The 12,796-nt window shown below is 38.8% G+C and overlaps 2 protein-coding genes across 2 annotated transcripts; both read right to left on the bottom strand.

The window, feature by feature from the left end:
* Positions 1-534: 534 nt before the first annotated feature.
* Positions 535-3,479, bottom strand: LOC124866818 (cytochrome b-245 light chain). Its single transcript, XM_047362781.1, has 6 exons — positions 3,319-3,479; positions 2,993-3,062; positions 2,185-2,259; positions 1,991-2,074; positions 1,726-1,807; positions 535-1,387 (listed from the first exon to the last, which is right to left on the bottom strand). Exons 1-6 carry the CDS (start codon positions 3,374-3,376, stop codon positions 1,196-1,198), a joined length of 561 nt encoding a protein of 186 aa, XP_047218737.1. The 5' UTR covers positions 3,377-3,479; the 3' UTR covers positions 535-1,195.
* Positions 3,480-3,768: 289 nt separating this feature from the next.
* On the bottom strand, positions 3,769-12,411 carry mvda (mevalonate (diphospho) decarboxylase a). The gene is made up of 10 exons (XM_047362780.1): positions 12,176-12,411; positions 11,888-11,958; positions 10,871-10,985; positions 10,615-10,764; positions 10,292-10,491; positions 8,084-8,158; positions 7,761-7,979; positions 7,200-7,315; positions 4,910-5,018; positions 3,769-4,799 (listed from the first exon to the last, which is right to left on the bottom strand). Exons 1-10 carry the CDS (start codon positions 12,249-12,251, stop codon positions 4,719-4,721), a joined length of 1,212 nt encoding a protein of 403 aa, XP_047218736.1. The 5' UTR covers positions 12,252-12,411; the 3' UTR covers positions 3,769-4,718.
* Between the last annotated feature and the right edge of the window lie 385 nt (positions 12,412-12,796).

Here is a 12,796-nt window from a genome sequence, read left to right as displayed (position 1 = left end):
TGTTCCAAAAAAACCCTCCAATAAAATTGAATACAGAAGAATACCTCAAATACCCATTATGCATATCTAGTTTATGATTTTTTTTTTTTTTTTTTTGTATTTGGAGTTAATAAATTATTTAGCTCAGTTTCTAATGCATTAAACATACTACATACAGGGTTTTCTTTTTGCAGCTTGAGTCAACCTTGGGGAGTGGACAGTGTCAGGGTCTGAACCCTCCATGAACTCCATGTAAACTACAAATTAACAGACTGACTGAAATAAGTAACTGACATTTTATGGTTGATGTTTTTAGACCACCTTTAACTCCTTATTAGATAGGATGTGACAAACAGGAACAATGAAAACCCCAATGCAGTAATGAAATGACACCAAAATGCAAAACATGTTTTACAAGCAAATCTATAAATACGCTGCTGCCCTGTAAAAAATAAAAAATGGATCATATGTCACATACTGAAAAAAAAATAAATAAATACTTCAGACAGCAAAGGGAAATTCTATGACACTGAAATCATTTTGTTGTGAAAGGGGGAAGTTGCAAATGTAATTTCTTTTAATATTTATTTAAAGGAAAGAAAAAAAACTGATTACTCAAAAGGAATCAAAAGACTTATTTACAACACAACAAAATTATGACTAACAACATAAAATGTATAATAAATGGCAAATATCAGCTGCTAACAGCTAATTCTGTCCAATTACTGTCGAAAGGGAAAAATAGTACCATAAAACTTTAAACAACTGTAATCTAAGGCTTTCAAACACACAGGACTTACAGTTTCATACACAATTCATTCTTTTGTTAGATATATGCATGATAACTTAAATAACAGAAAGCAGCTGTAGGCTGTGACCTATGCTTCTTCAGACCAGTAAGCACTAATATACACTACTCTAAAGTGACAGTAGTTGTTCTTTGTTGCAGTCTAGCAGCTATAGAATTACACTTGCCTTCTGTAACAATTTTTGTTCTTCAAAAGTAAAAAAAAACAAACAAAAAAAAGCAAACATTTCTTCATTTATTTTCCACTGAATTATATTACCAGTATTTTAAGATGAATGAAGGTGCTGCCCCCCTCAGTGCCATCAATAAAATTTCAGAAAACTTTCTTAATCTACAGTCACAGAACCCAGTGAGCTCCCACATTTTTTGATGGGGGGGGGGCGGTGATAAAGGCAAACCCTGGACTGGTTACTCATCTGCAGTAACAGAGGTGGGGTTATCATAGGCTGCTGATTCCAGATCCTTCGCTTGTTTCCTGCGCATCTCTGGCGGAGGCCTTGGTGGGGGATTCTGTGGAGGATTCTTGATGCTCTCTGGAACTGGCTTTCGCACATCCTTCCGTGGAAGAATGGGCTCCCAGTGCTCACCTCGAATAGCTGCCTGAAAAACAAGCCAAAATCACCAATGAGTGGGTGCTGAGCATTTGTCGAGTTACTGAAATGGATAAAAAATTTCTGTTAGTTATTTTCCATGCATAATAGCGTGTAAAGCTATAAAAACTGTATCAGCAACACTTCATATCTTGACCATTTAAAGCCACTGAATAGTTAAGCAATACTCCTGACCGGTGAGGTTTCATAACTCGTAGGCCATGTCTCAACTGTGGAAGGAGTGCGAAACAATCACTTCCTTGTTACAGTTTCCTTCTTTCTTTACAGTTCACAATTATCAACCTGCTGAAGTGGAGCCAAAAATCTGATTAAAAGCAACCAACTTACTGCAAGGTAGATGAGGCTGGCGATGCCGAGGCAGACACATCCAAGGACAGTTGCAAGCATAAAACCTCCAGGAACACAGATACTGAAAAGGGAAAAGAAAAGACAAAAGGCAATGTTGTTATAAGCCTTTTTGTTGTAGGAGTTTGCAGTGAAGAGGAGGAATGCTGTTTTGCAAAAGTGAGCTGGCTGATCCAACCAATCAACTTTTTTTGTATCCCACAAACATATCGATTTAGATAAATACATGAAGGTCAAATAAACTTACGCTGCATGTAAAAATGCTCTAACGTAGTAGTTCCTCGTCAGCGGTCCAAAGGCTTTTACACATATTGTGAAGCAATACTGGCCTCTAAAAGACAGCAAGATACATTAGAAATAAAAATTATATAATATGATCATCACATAACATGAGTGCAAAGCAAGTAAAGATAATAGAGAGAAAATTGCAGGACTGCTTACGATCTTTCCACACTTGTTCCCTTGGCCCTCTTGCCTCTCGGATACTCAAGCAGACACACAAACACACCAGCAGCACCGGTATTCTGTCAAGGCTGACACTTCAATAATTCAGTTAATATTACATCATGACTGACAAAAGAAATTGTGCAAGTATAATCAAAACAGGTCACTGACTGTCCTTTAAAATAACTTATGGCAGGAGATTAACTATATATCAAATGCACAACATTCTGCATATGCGCTTTTTTTTATTAATACCTAACTTCCAATTTTATACAACTCTTTATTATAGCGTACATACAATTTTACGCATTGTTCATTTATTTTATGTGATACAGTGGCAACGTAATTTCCAAATAAAGTATCTATCTATCTATCTATCTATCTATCTATCTATCTATCTATCTATCTATCTATCTATCTATCTATCTATCTATCTATCATTTAAACAACATATATATTTTACTGTGCATGATCAGACTTAGCAGAAAGAAACATGGATTCATAAGGGCAAACATTTCAACAATATGCCATGGTTTCATCTGTCCCAATTTAGCAGTTCATCCCGCATTAAATATTAACACAGGAAAACATTGTCAGCCAAGAGTGCGATGTGTCATAACTTTAACTTATTTGATGAGCGCTCATGTTTTAGTTAGAAAATTATAACTTTGAGTTGACTATAGTTACATACAAACAGGAGCTAAATGAAACGCTTTTCCTTTTCTTTTTTTTTAAGATGGCTGTATCTCCCCCTCATTTGAATCTGCTTAAGGGAGTTTTATACACTGTCAGGTGGAAAGGATACACCGCATAAGCAGCAAACTCCCAGCCTCTGAACTGGCCAGCCACACCCACCACTCCTCCAGCAAGAAGAACTGAAAGAAGGAAACAGGAAGGTAAAAATAAAACAATGCACCTTTTGTGACTCCACGCCTAAAAGCAACCCCGTGTTCACTTGTATCATGATTTATAATCACAGTCGTGATGTTGCCGCAAATTATCTTGGCAGGAACTCTTGAGAAAAAAAATAAAGAAAAAAGTCTCATTCTACATATCATAAAGCCCATTAGTTCTTTCATTTAGAGATTTTAAATCAACTTAACTTATGTGTCGGAAAGTTTTGAAACTTACTGAGCCCCGAAGCGAGAGCCTGCTCATTGGCCCACATCGCCCACTCGATCTTCCCCATCGCGACCACCTGAACAGCTGCTGAGAGTCTCTGAGAGGCCTGCTGGTCAGGAAGGAAGAGACTGTGTTTACGTGGTGAGGGGCACACACATTTAAGGCCCCGGAGGGCGCGGCTTGCGTTAACCTGTCCCTTTTTCTGTCGTCATTTCCGAAAAAGTTGCCTGGACAGCAGAGAGGAGGGGTTAACAGCTGCAATTTACCGGATAAATCAGGAGAATGAGCGCTGGTGGCTCATACTTCCGGTCTGCAAAAAACACCCTCTCTTTACCTGTAGAATATTTTATTATTATAATTCTCTTTAAAAGAGTAGAATTTTTCCCAGCTTGCAGAAACTTTATTGTACAAAAATAAAGTCGAGTAGTAGTAGTAATAATATGACAAACCAGATACCAGTATTGTGAAAAAATACATTTTATTCAATTTAAATCAATAAATCTGATAGAGTTAAAATGGCTACTGTGGCTCTGATTATTTATCATAGTAAGAAAAACTACAACTGGACATTATTGCAGCACCTTTATTTATTTAGTGCTCCACCTGTCATCCTTGGAGAGAAAAACATACCGTTTTAAAGATTTCCAAAGAGATATTATACATTAACATAATTTTTGTTGCCTTTATGAATCCAAGTATTACCTTCAGTCCTCACTATACATAACAAATATTCATGAATACTGTGAAATTTTAAACCCTTAAGGGGCAGTTTTACCCATTAAAGTTTCTCTTTTAAAATAGCTAGATATGCGGTAAATGAAAACAAAAATCTCTTCCACTTGCAGACAATAAAACTAAACTTTAAAGGAATTTCAACACTTGGGAATGGAAAAAACATGGAGAAAACATCAAAATTCAATTGAAACCAGTGGCATATAAATGACTTGAAGGACAAAAAATGAATTTACCTCAAAATACAGAACTTGACTTGGCCAAGTTTTGACTATTGCATGAACATAAAGCTGTTCATAATAAAGCATAAAAAATGCACAAAACGTCCAGGAAGCCAGAAGAGTTAAAACATGGCTACATTTACACATTAAAATAAAACAAAGTATGAACTTGGTATCAGAATACCCATTTATTCACAATGTGTCTGTCCAGCTACCAATAGATACAATAAATGTAAGCCAGTGAGCCACACAAGAACATTTTTTAGTAATAAGTGTCATGTTGATGAGACATTTTGCAAGGACTGTCAGCTAAAGTGACTTATTGTGTGGTAAAATCTTATAAAAACAGATTTTGTTTTTACAAAACTAATTAAAAATAACATTCATCTTGTAAGTTTCAGATCTGGCGAATAATACTCATTGCAGCTGAGTAGAGCTAGGTTCTTGAGAGGCTCCTCAGACCATTTTCTTTGGTAAACCTTCTACTGAAAGGAGGTGCTGAGAAGGATCCTCGACAACACGAGGGCCTGGTCCAGCCTAAAAGGTATCACAGAAGATGACATCATTAAAATTAAAAGAGAGACATATACTTTCTATGTTTGTTTGTTGTTTAAAAGCAAACTTTTATTTATCGAGTGTGTGCGTACCTTTGTGCTAATAATGTAGTTTATTCCCTTTGGAACGGGCTCCAGGCCAATGCTCTGTTTCAGCTCCACGGGAATGTCAGCACACTTGACTAGAAGACCTTTAATAAAACTAGATAAGGAGCAACCACTCAGTGACATTATTCCAGGTAACTGAAAGCAACCACACCTTACTAGGTAAACATGTTTCAACAGTTGATATGTAGGCATCAGTGTACATGTAGGGAATTTCAGGATGAAATCTTAAAACTGTCAAAGTTTATGTTCATCCGAACCCTCCATCATCATCAGAAACTTTAGATCCCTTTCCAACAACTGCAAAAAATGACTGCTCTTACCCGGCATCAGCTAGCTTATCGAGAGAGCAGAGAGCTATCCCCTGACACTCATAAATATGGACGGTTTTCATTTAGTCCGTGAGGCAGACACCCTGTCTACTTTTAAGGCTAGGCTTAAAACTTTCCTTTTTGATAAAACTTATAGTTAGAGTGGCTTAGGTTATCAGGGAGGCAGCCTTCCTCCCTTCCTGTTGGTTGGAGTAAGAGGTAGTCAGGTTTAGCCTAAACCGGCTCAGTTATGGTTGAGGTGCAAACACACCCTCCATTTCTGCTACCTGTATGACCCCTTCTCTTTTCCAATGGTTATAATCAGTCTGACACAGAGATGTATCCCAATCCTTGTGGTTTTTAGTATAACAATGACCATCAGTGGGATCCTTTGTGAGGTTCCTTGAGACGACATTGTTGTAAATAAGCGCTATATAAATAAATAAACTGAAACTATCTCTGTAGTTATGCTGCTATAGGCTTAGGCTGTTGGAGGATATATTGACCACTTTCACCCTCTTCACTAAATTCTCACACTACTCTCCAATTTTGCATTATTTGCTGTTATTTCAGCTTTTAACCTTGTTCTCTCTTTTCTCTTCCTAGAAGCTACACCTGGCCTGGCTCCTTGTCTACCTGTGACACCTTTCTGGAGAGGGGAATTGTCCGAGCTTCTGCTGGCAACAACTTAATGCTCACCCTCTACTGATGATCCACATAGCCCTGTCTTTTAGTGTTTAACCCTTTCTCTCTCCTAGACATGGCGATTGACTGAGCTTTTACTGTAACTAATTATATGTGCTCTCTTTCAGACTCTAACCTTGAAAACTGGCTCAGAGTTTCTGTTCTTTCTTTCTAGGTGAAGCGACTAAAGGAGCTACATCCATTAACATTTACTTTTCCTTTCCATAGAAAGTACTCCTGGATCAGTTCTTCTGTGTTCTCTTTGTGTCTCTGCTCTGTTCTCTCAAACCCCAGTCGGTCGTGGCAGATGGCCGCTCACACTGAGCCTGGTTCTGGTTCTGCTGGAGGTTTCTTCCTGTTAAAAGGGAGTTTTTCCTCTCCACTGTCGCTACATGCATGCTCAGTATGAGGGATTGCTGCAAAGTCAACGCCAGTGACTGTCCACTGTCTCTACATGCTAATCCAGGAGGAGTGAATCCTGCAAGTCACTGACTGGATGCAATCTGCTGGGTTTTCTTAGACAGAAAAACTTTTTATCCAATTTGAATAAAAGGCCAACTCCGACTGCACTGTTCAATTGTTAGGATTAATTGGAATGTATGAACCTGACTGTTGTGAAGTGCCTTGAGACAACATGTGTTGTGAATTGGCGCTGTATAAATAAAACTGAATTGAATTTAGTCCATGCCGACAGAGACTGAGGTCTTTTGGAATGCAGTAGGGCGCTCATTTATTTACTGTGGTGGCATCAGCCATCTTCTATGGTATAGTTTGTTGGAGCAGCAGCTTTTTTTTTTTTACAGCTGATAGAAAGCTGCTAGATAAACTCTGTTTTAGGATTCCTCCTGGACACAGTGCAGGTGGTGGGAGGCAGAAGGACTTTATCAAAAATAACATCCATGTTGGACCACGTCTCCAACCCCTTGCATGAAGCTCTTAGCATACTGGAGAGCTCCCTAAGTGAAAGAATGCTGCATCCTAGGTGCACAAAGGAGCGTTATCGCAGATCCTTCCTCATAGCAGCTGTTAGACTTTATAACCATCACTGCTCCCAGCAGACCCAATAAGTTTTTACATCCCTACCTTACAGTCTCTTATTCCTGTTTTTGTTTTTATATTTTTACCCTTGTGTGAATCTGCCTGCTTCCATTTGCCTTAGACTTTGCTGCTGGAATTTCCCCATTCAGGGACAATAAAGAATATTTCTATTCCATTCAATAAATGAATAAAATTCCTTTTAAAAAACTAAGAAGTGCAGTTAAGCGTGTTGTCTGTCAACATACTCTTCTCCGTTTCTGTTGGGGGGAAAGAAGTGCCGAACCAACTGGACGAACTCTGGAACAAACTGCTGCATAGTGAAGATCACAGCATTGGGACCTGCATCAAAACTGTAGGCCACCTACAAGAGAGCAAACAGACTGTGACGACCAGCTAAGGAGATGCACTTTCCTGTTCCTCATTTCAAAAACAATCTCGCAGGTTTCACATCTTCATTGCTCAACCTGACAAGTTCAGCTGCAACACATTAGGCAAATCTGTATAAAAAAAACAAAAACAGATGCAAACAATAAAAATGATACCCTTGTGAATAGGATTAGTCAAGTTAGCTTGAAATTTTAAAACTGGAGTTTTGTTTTTTTTTCACCTTATTTTACATATTTTTTCCTCCCATGGAGTCATATTGGCATTCATTCCTACCGTGTTTAATCCATCAAAAAATACAATTAATTTATCCTTCTGTCGTTGCCAGAATAGTAAGAATTCAATCTTTCCATTCAAACAGAATAACAGGTATTCTACACAATGACTTTCTCTGTTTAGAAAGCGACTGGTCATTTGCTCACCCTTGTCTCCCCGTAGTATTTGTTATACCGATGCACCAAGTGGATGATCTGCTGGGAGACACTGTTAAGGTAGAAAATAGGTGGGTGTGTGTCAAGACAGGTGGCATGAAACTGGTTGCTGTCCTTCATGGTTAACTCTGCAAATGCAGGAAAATCTTTTCTTTGCACTGCCTCGATCATGTCTACCATCCGACGTGGGACGACTGCCTCCGCTCGGTGCTACACACAAACACAGAGGGTATGCATACTCTCATCCTCTTGTTATAACCACCCTGGTTTAGAATATATTGTAGGACTCATGAAATGTAAAGAAAATAAAGTACCTTCAACAGTAAACTTGTTTGTACACTGGTTTGCATCCCAGAGGTACTCCCTATTGGCTTCCGCTCAGCACTGGCCTAAGGAAAGGAGCATCACATTGCATTAAATTTACAGTTGAAAATGGATGTTTACACACACTGCTTAAAAAGAAAAAGTTTCCTGTTTTAGCTGAGTTAGGATTATCAAAATTATTGCTACTGATTTACTGCCAGGTAATTTTACAACTTTATTCAAGTTAGACGTTTGCATACATTAAGATTACTATGCCGTTTGAATAATTTGGGAAAGCTCAGATAAAGATGTCATGGCTTTGTGAGCTTCTGATTCAAAATAATTCAAAACATTTGAGTTAAACGGAGCACAGCCACAACTGTGGATCTATTTAAAGTCATCACCTTAAACACACTCCTTCCTTGTGTGACATCATATGAAACTCAAAAGAAATCCTACAACATATCAGGAAAAGAATTGCGGACCTCCACAAGCTTGGTTTTTCCTTGGGTATGTGTGACGGCCCAAACTGGTATCTATTTGACTTTTTTCAGGTATCACAGGAGGAGGTGTCTGGGGACCATGTGGGGCTAGGGTGTTCCTGGATGGGATAAAAGGGGCTTCCGCCTCAGCTCTCCGTTGGCCTCTTCCAGATCAATGGTTCCTGGGCTAATGCCCACGCCGCCGCTAACATCATCCTGCTTCCTGGGGTTTGTGAGATCAGCCACGCTGCCGCCATGAGGGCTTCCTTTGGCACACATGCTGCTCTACAACACTTCATTTCACTACACCCTGTCTTACTGATTCCCTTCGCCATAGGCACCTACAGCACACCAAACCTTTACATTCCCAGATGCCTGAAGGCACGGCCACTGACAGGAGGGGACAACCACGTCAGTTTTCCCAGGCCCATGGAGGAGGAAGGGCCCAGAACTGATATATATTTCCAATATTATTCACAATATTACATATAACAATGTATTTTATAACTTTACAGTTTTGAGGATTTGTGTCACTGTTAGGCTTCTATGACAATATTATCTAGAACCTTTTCTGAGGAGCAAAACTAAAAAATCCAAAGTATAGAGGGGAAGAATGAAAGAGGAGGGAAACAGAGAAGATGGAAGGAGGAGTCAAAATGCAGTATCAATTATGTCTTGAAAGGTAAATTTTAGTTAATTTTCTATTAATTACAAAATACCACAGGTGGACCCTATCTAAGATTATCTTGTCCCAAGTCCAGGCAAGGCTGTCAGCTGGCCTGCTTGAAGGTGCCACATTCATCTGTTCAAACAATTACAAGCTAGTTAAAACAGCTTGGGAATGTCCAGTCACCATATGTCCAGGGAGGAGGCAGGTTCAGTGTCCCAGAGAAGAAAATGTTTTGGTGAAAAATGTGCAAATCACAGCAGAAAAAAATAGAGAGACCTTGTGAAGATGCTGGCCGAATCTGGTGTCATTCTCCACAGTGAAACAAGTCCTGTATCAATGTGGGCTGAAAGGCCGCTCAGCAAGGAAGAACCCATTACTCCACAAGCAAGACAAAAAAGTTTGCTAATTTAAAGAGGGAAAAGGTTACATTTTTGAAATCATGTCCTGTGGTCTGATGACCATGACCACATATAAACACTGAAGCAACATCTCAATATAACAGCCAGGTAGTGGAGGCTTGGGTGCCCGTGGATCTTCCAAATGGACATGATCCTAAGCATACCGCCACATTATTTCTGAAGTGACCACAGCTGAAAAAGTGTGTGCAAGCAAGGCGGCCTGAATAAGTTACACTAGCTCTGTGAGGAGCAACGGGCCATAATTCCAGCTCAATATTGTAACAAGTTTGCGGACGGATACTCAAAACATTTGATTCAAATCATACAGGTTAGAAGACAGTTTTACCAAATACTAAAAAAATGTATGAAAAGTTCTGAAAGAAAGAAAACAAATGTTTAAAAACGTGTACAACTTCAGTTGGTAGAAATAAATCTGGTATTCCTAACTGACCTGAAAACAGGAAAAGTATAGTCTGATTTAAGGTCAGGCGTGGAAAAAAAAGGTTATGTGTCCGTTTATATATATACTAAATATCTGGCTTCAGTGTTTTTAACTACTGTGAAACAGATAATCATATGCGTCTTACTAAAGGCTCTTTATCTGTGGAGTAAGATATGGCAACAGTATTTCACAAGAACATTTCCACTCCCTTTTGCACTCAGACCTACCACCAGAACAAGAATCCTGAGCTCCGGCCAGTGACCCTCTGGCTCCACCTGCTGGGCTACACTGTCCTTCCCATCCTCTTTGTGTCCCATGATCCACTGGACAAACCCCCCATACATGCTTCTGCAGGCACTGCCTGAGCCCTGACGAGCAATCCCAGACAACTCTCCCTCCACACCAAATGCCTGAGCTAGAGTATAAACTGCAACAGAAGATGTAAAGAGCAAAAAAACACAGGTAAAAATTGACCTAATTAAAATAACATAAAATGGTATCTATTTTGGGAGTCCTGCAACAGCGGATGCTAAGAAATATACAGGCTCACCGAGACAAGCAAATCCAGCTGCTGAAGAGGCAAGCCCAGCAGCAGTGGGAAAGTTGTTGACAGAGCAAATGTGGACTTTATGAGACAATCCCACTGACTCGGTCGAACGAGGGTCTCCATCACTACGTCTCTTCCTCGCTAATCGTCTTACTAAATACAAGAAAAGAAATAAATGCATCATCGCCTTCACTTTACCAGTTTAATCTTTCTGTACTATACAGATCTCAAGAGGAAATCCTAAACAGACGTGACTTACTTTCTCTCAGACAGGACTGCAGTCTTGGATGTCTAATGTCCTCTTCTTTGCCATTGAGCCACAATCTGTCCTCCTGAAATGATCTGCTGATTGCAACTGTTGTTGTCGTTTTCAACTACAACGAGGAAATAATGCACGCCAGGTTAATACCAAGCAGTATTTAATTACAATGTCCATATTTGAGGCTGTAAGTGATCATCATGTACTCCAATTTACATGATTCAATGTCCAAGAAAGAAAAAACAAGATCCATTTTTCTACTTTTTACAATCATCGCTTTACATTCTCGTGGCACAGTTCCGATTTTTAAAGCTATAGATCAAGTCAGTAACACCTGTTGACAATGAAAGTTGTAGTTCAAAAAGCATGAAATAGCACAGCAATCCAAATAAGGAATGGGATGGCTTGAAATTTTCACATTATGATCATCTTCAGTAAAACTACCATGGATCCATTGGTTTTTTGTTTTTTTTTCACACAACCCAAAACAAAATGGATATCATAATAATCTAAATGCTGTTGTGATCAACTTTTGCTCATTTATGTCAAATAGATTATTCCATTATACTAATGTTGTCGCTAACTTTTAGTTGTAATTATGGTTGATATTTAGAATATAGCAACAAACGATAAATTTAGTATCAGTTTTAAAAACTTTAATAGACAAAGGGTTATCCTGTTTTGTAGTTTTATTTAACAGTGTAAAACGCTTTAATTTCTACACCATGCCTGCTTGTGTTTTTCAGGAAGTCAGATGTCGTAGACTTCAATCAGCCAGCTGACCAGCAGTGCGCAGAAACAGGTAGAGGAGGGGCAGCACTGTGGTACTCTATGCTCCTGGACTTTGTCTGGCATCTCATTAAAGGAAAGTCAGAATAAATAATTTCATGAACATAAACGCTATACAGGTGCTGGTAGTTTTACCTTACCAAACTATAAAGTGTTAAAAAGTGCATGAAAACCTTAACTTTGTCATGAATTAGCTGTACACAAAAGCAAATAGATTTTTTTCCCAACCTGGTCTTGATGCAAAGTGACGCTCAAAGATGAATTAATGGGTAAAATTAAATCTTCATTCCTCTTCCCCCCTGGAATATAAAGTGGTTAATCCAGTAAACAGACGAGTTAATAAAGCATTCATACAATAATAGAACATTAAAGACTGTGAAGTATGTTTTTCACTTAATCGGTCGCCTTTAAACAACCATACAAAAAAACGTAAAGGTTTTTTTGTTTTTTGGTTATGTTTCTGTAATATAACCAGTGCAGTTAATGTTAAATCAAACACGTTCAGACGATACTCACAGTATTTGATGACAGCTATATTCACAGGAGCGGTGCACGTAACTATACTCGGTGTTTCTGTGCTGTCTTCAGGCATAGTTCTGTCTGGAAACCAATCTTTGCGCTAATATTGCAACCTGTAAAGTTAAACCTCATCTGAACGAAGAGCTTCGTGTGTTTAGCATGGACTGCACAGCTAATTCAAGTACAACGTAGAGTTTTCCTAGCAAGCTCATCTAATTGGCTGATCGTAAACATGTGGCTATACCCTCCACCAATCAGTTGGGTCCCTCCGTGACGTAAAATTCCAACTGCCCAATGAACAAGCATCTGACCACGGTGGCGCAGAAGTGGGGCAAGGACGCACACTCACCCAGGGGACGTTTTTTTACTGTAGCAAAACTGAGTTGACAAAAAGCAACATGCAGGTAACATCTTGTTAAATTTAAATATCACCAAAAAGTTCATTTATTTTAGTAAAACAATTCAAAAAGTGAAAGTACAAATAATTAGGATAATTTAAACACACTAATACATTTAAAAGAGTATATGTAAAATTATGGCTTATCTAAAGGAAATTAGAATGTCCATTTCTCTGAATAAGTATATGACAGAAAAAGAATATATGAAAACAGAAATACC

The sequence above is a fragment of the Girardinichthys multiradiatus genome, chromosome 4, assembly GCF_021462225.1.
Source record: "Girardinichthys multiradiatus isolate DD_20200921_A chromosome 4, DD_fGirMul_XY1, whole genome shotgun sequence".
Lineage (NCBI taxonomy): Eukaryota > Metazoa > Chordata > Actinopteri > Cyprinodontiformes > Goodeidae > Girardinichthys > Girardinichthys multiradiatus.
The sequence above is the reverse complement of the archived record's forward strand: the minus strand, read 5'-3'. Positions and strand labels throughout refer to the sequence as shown.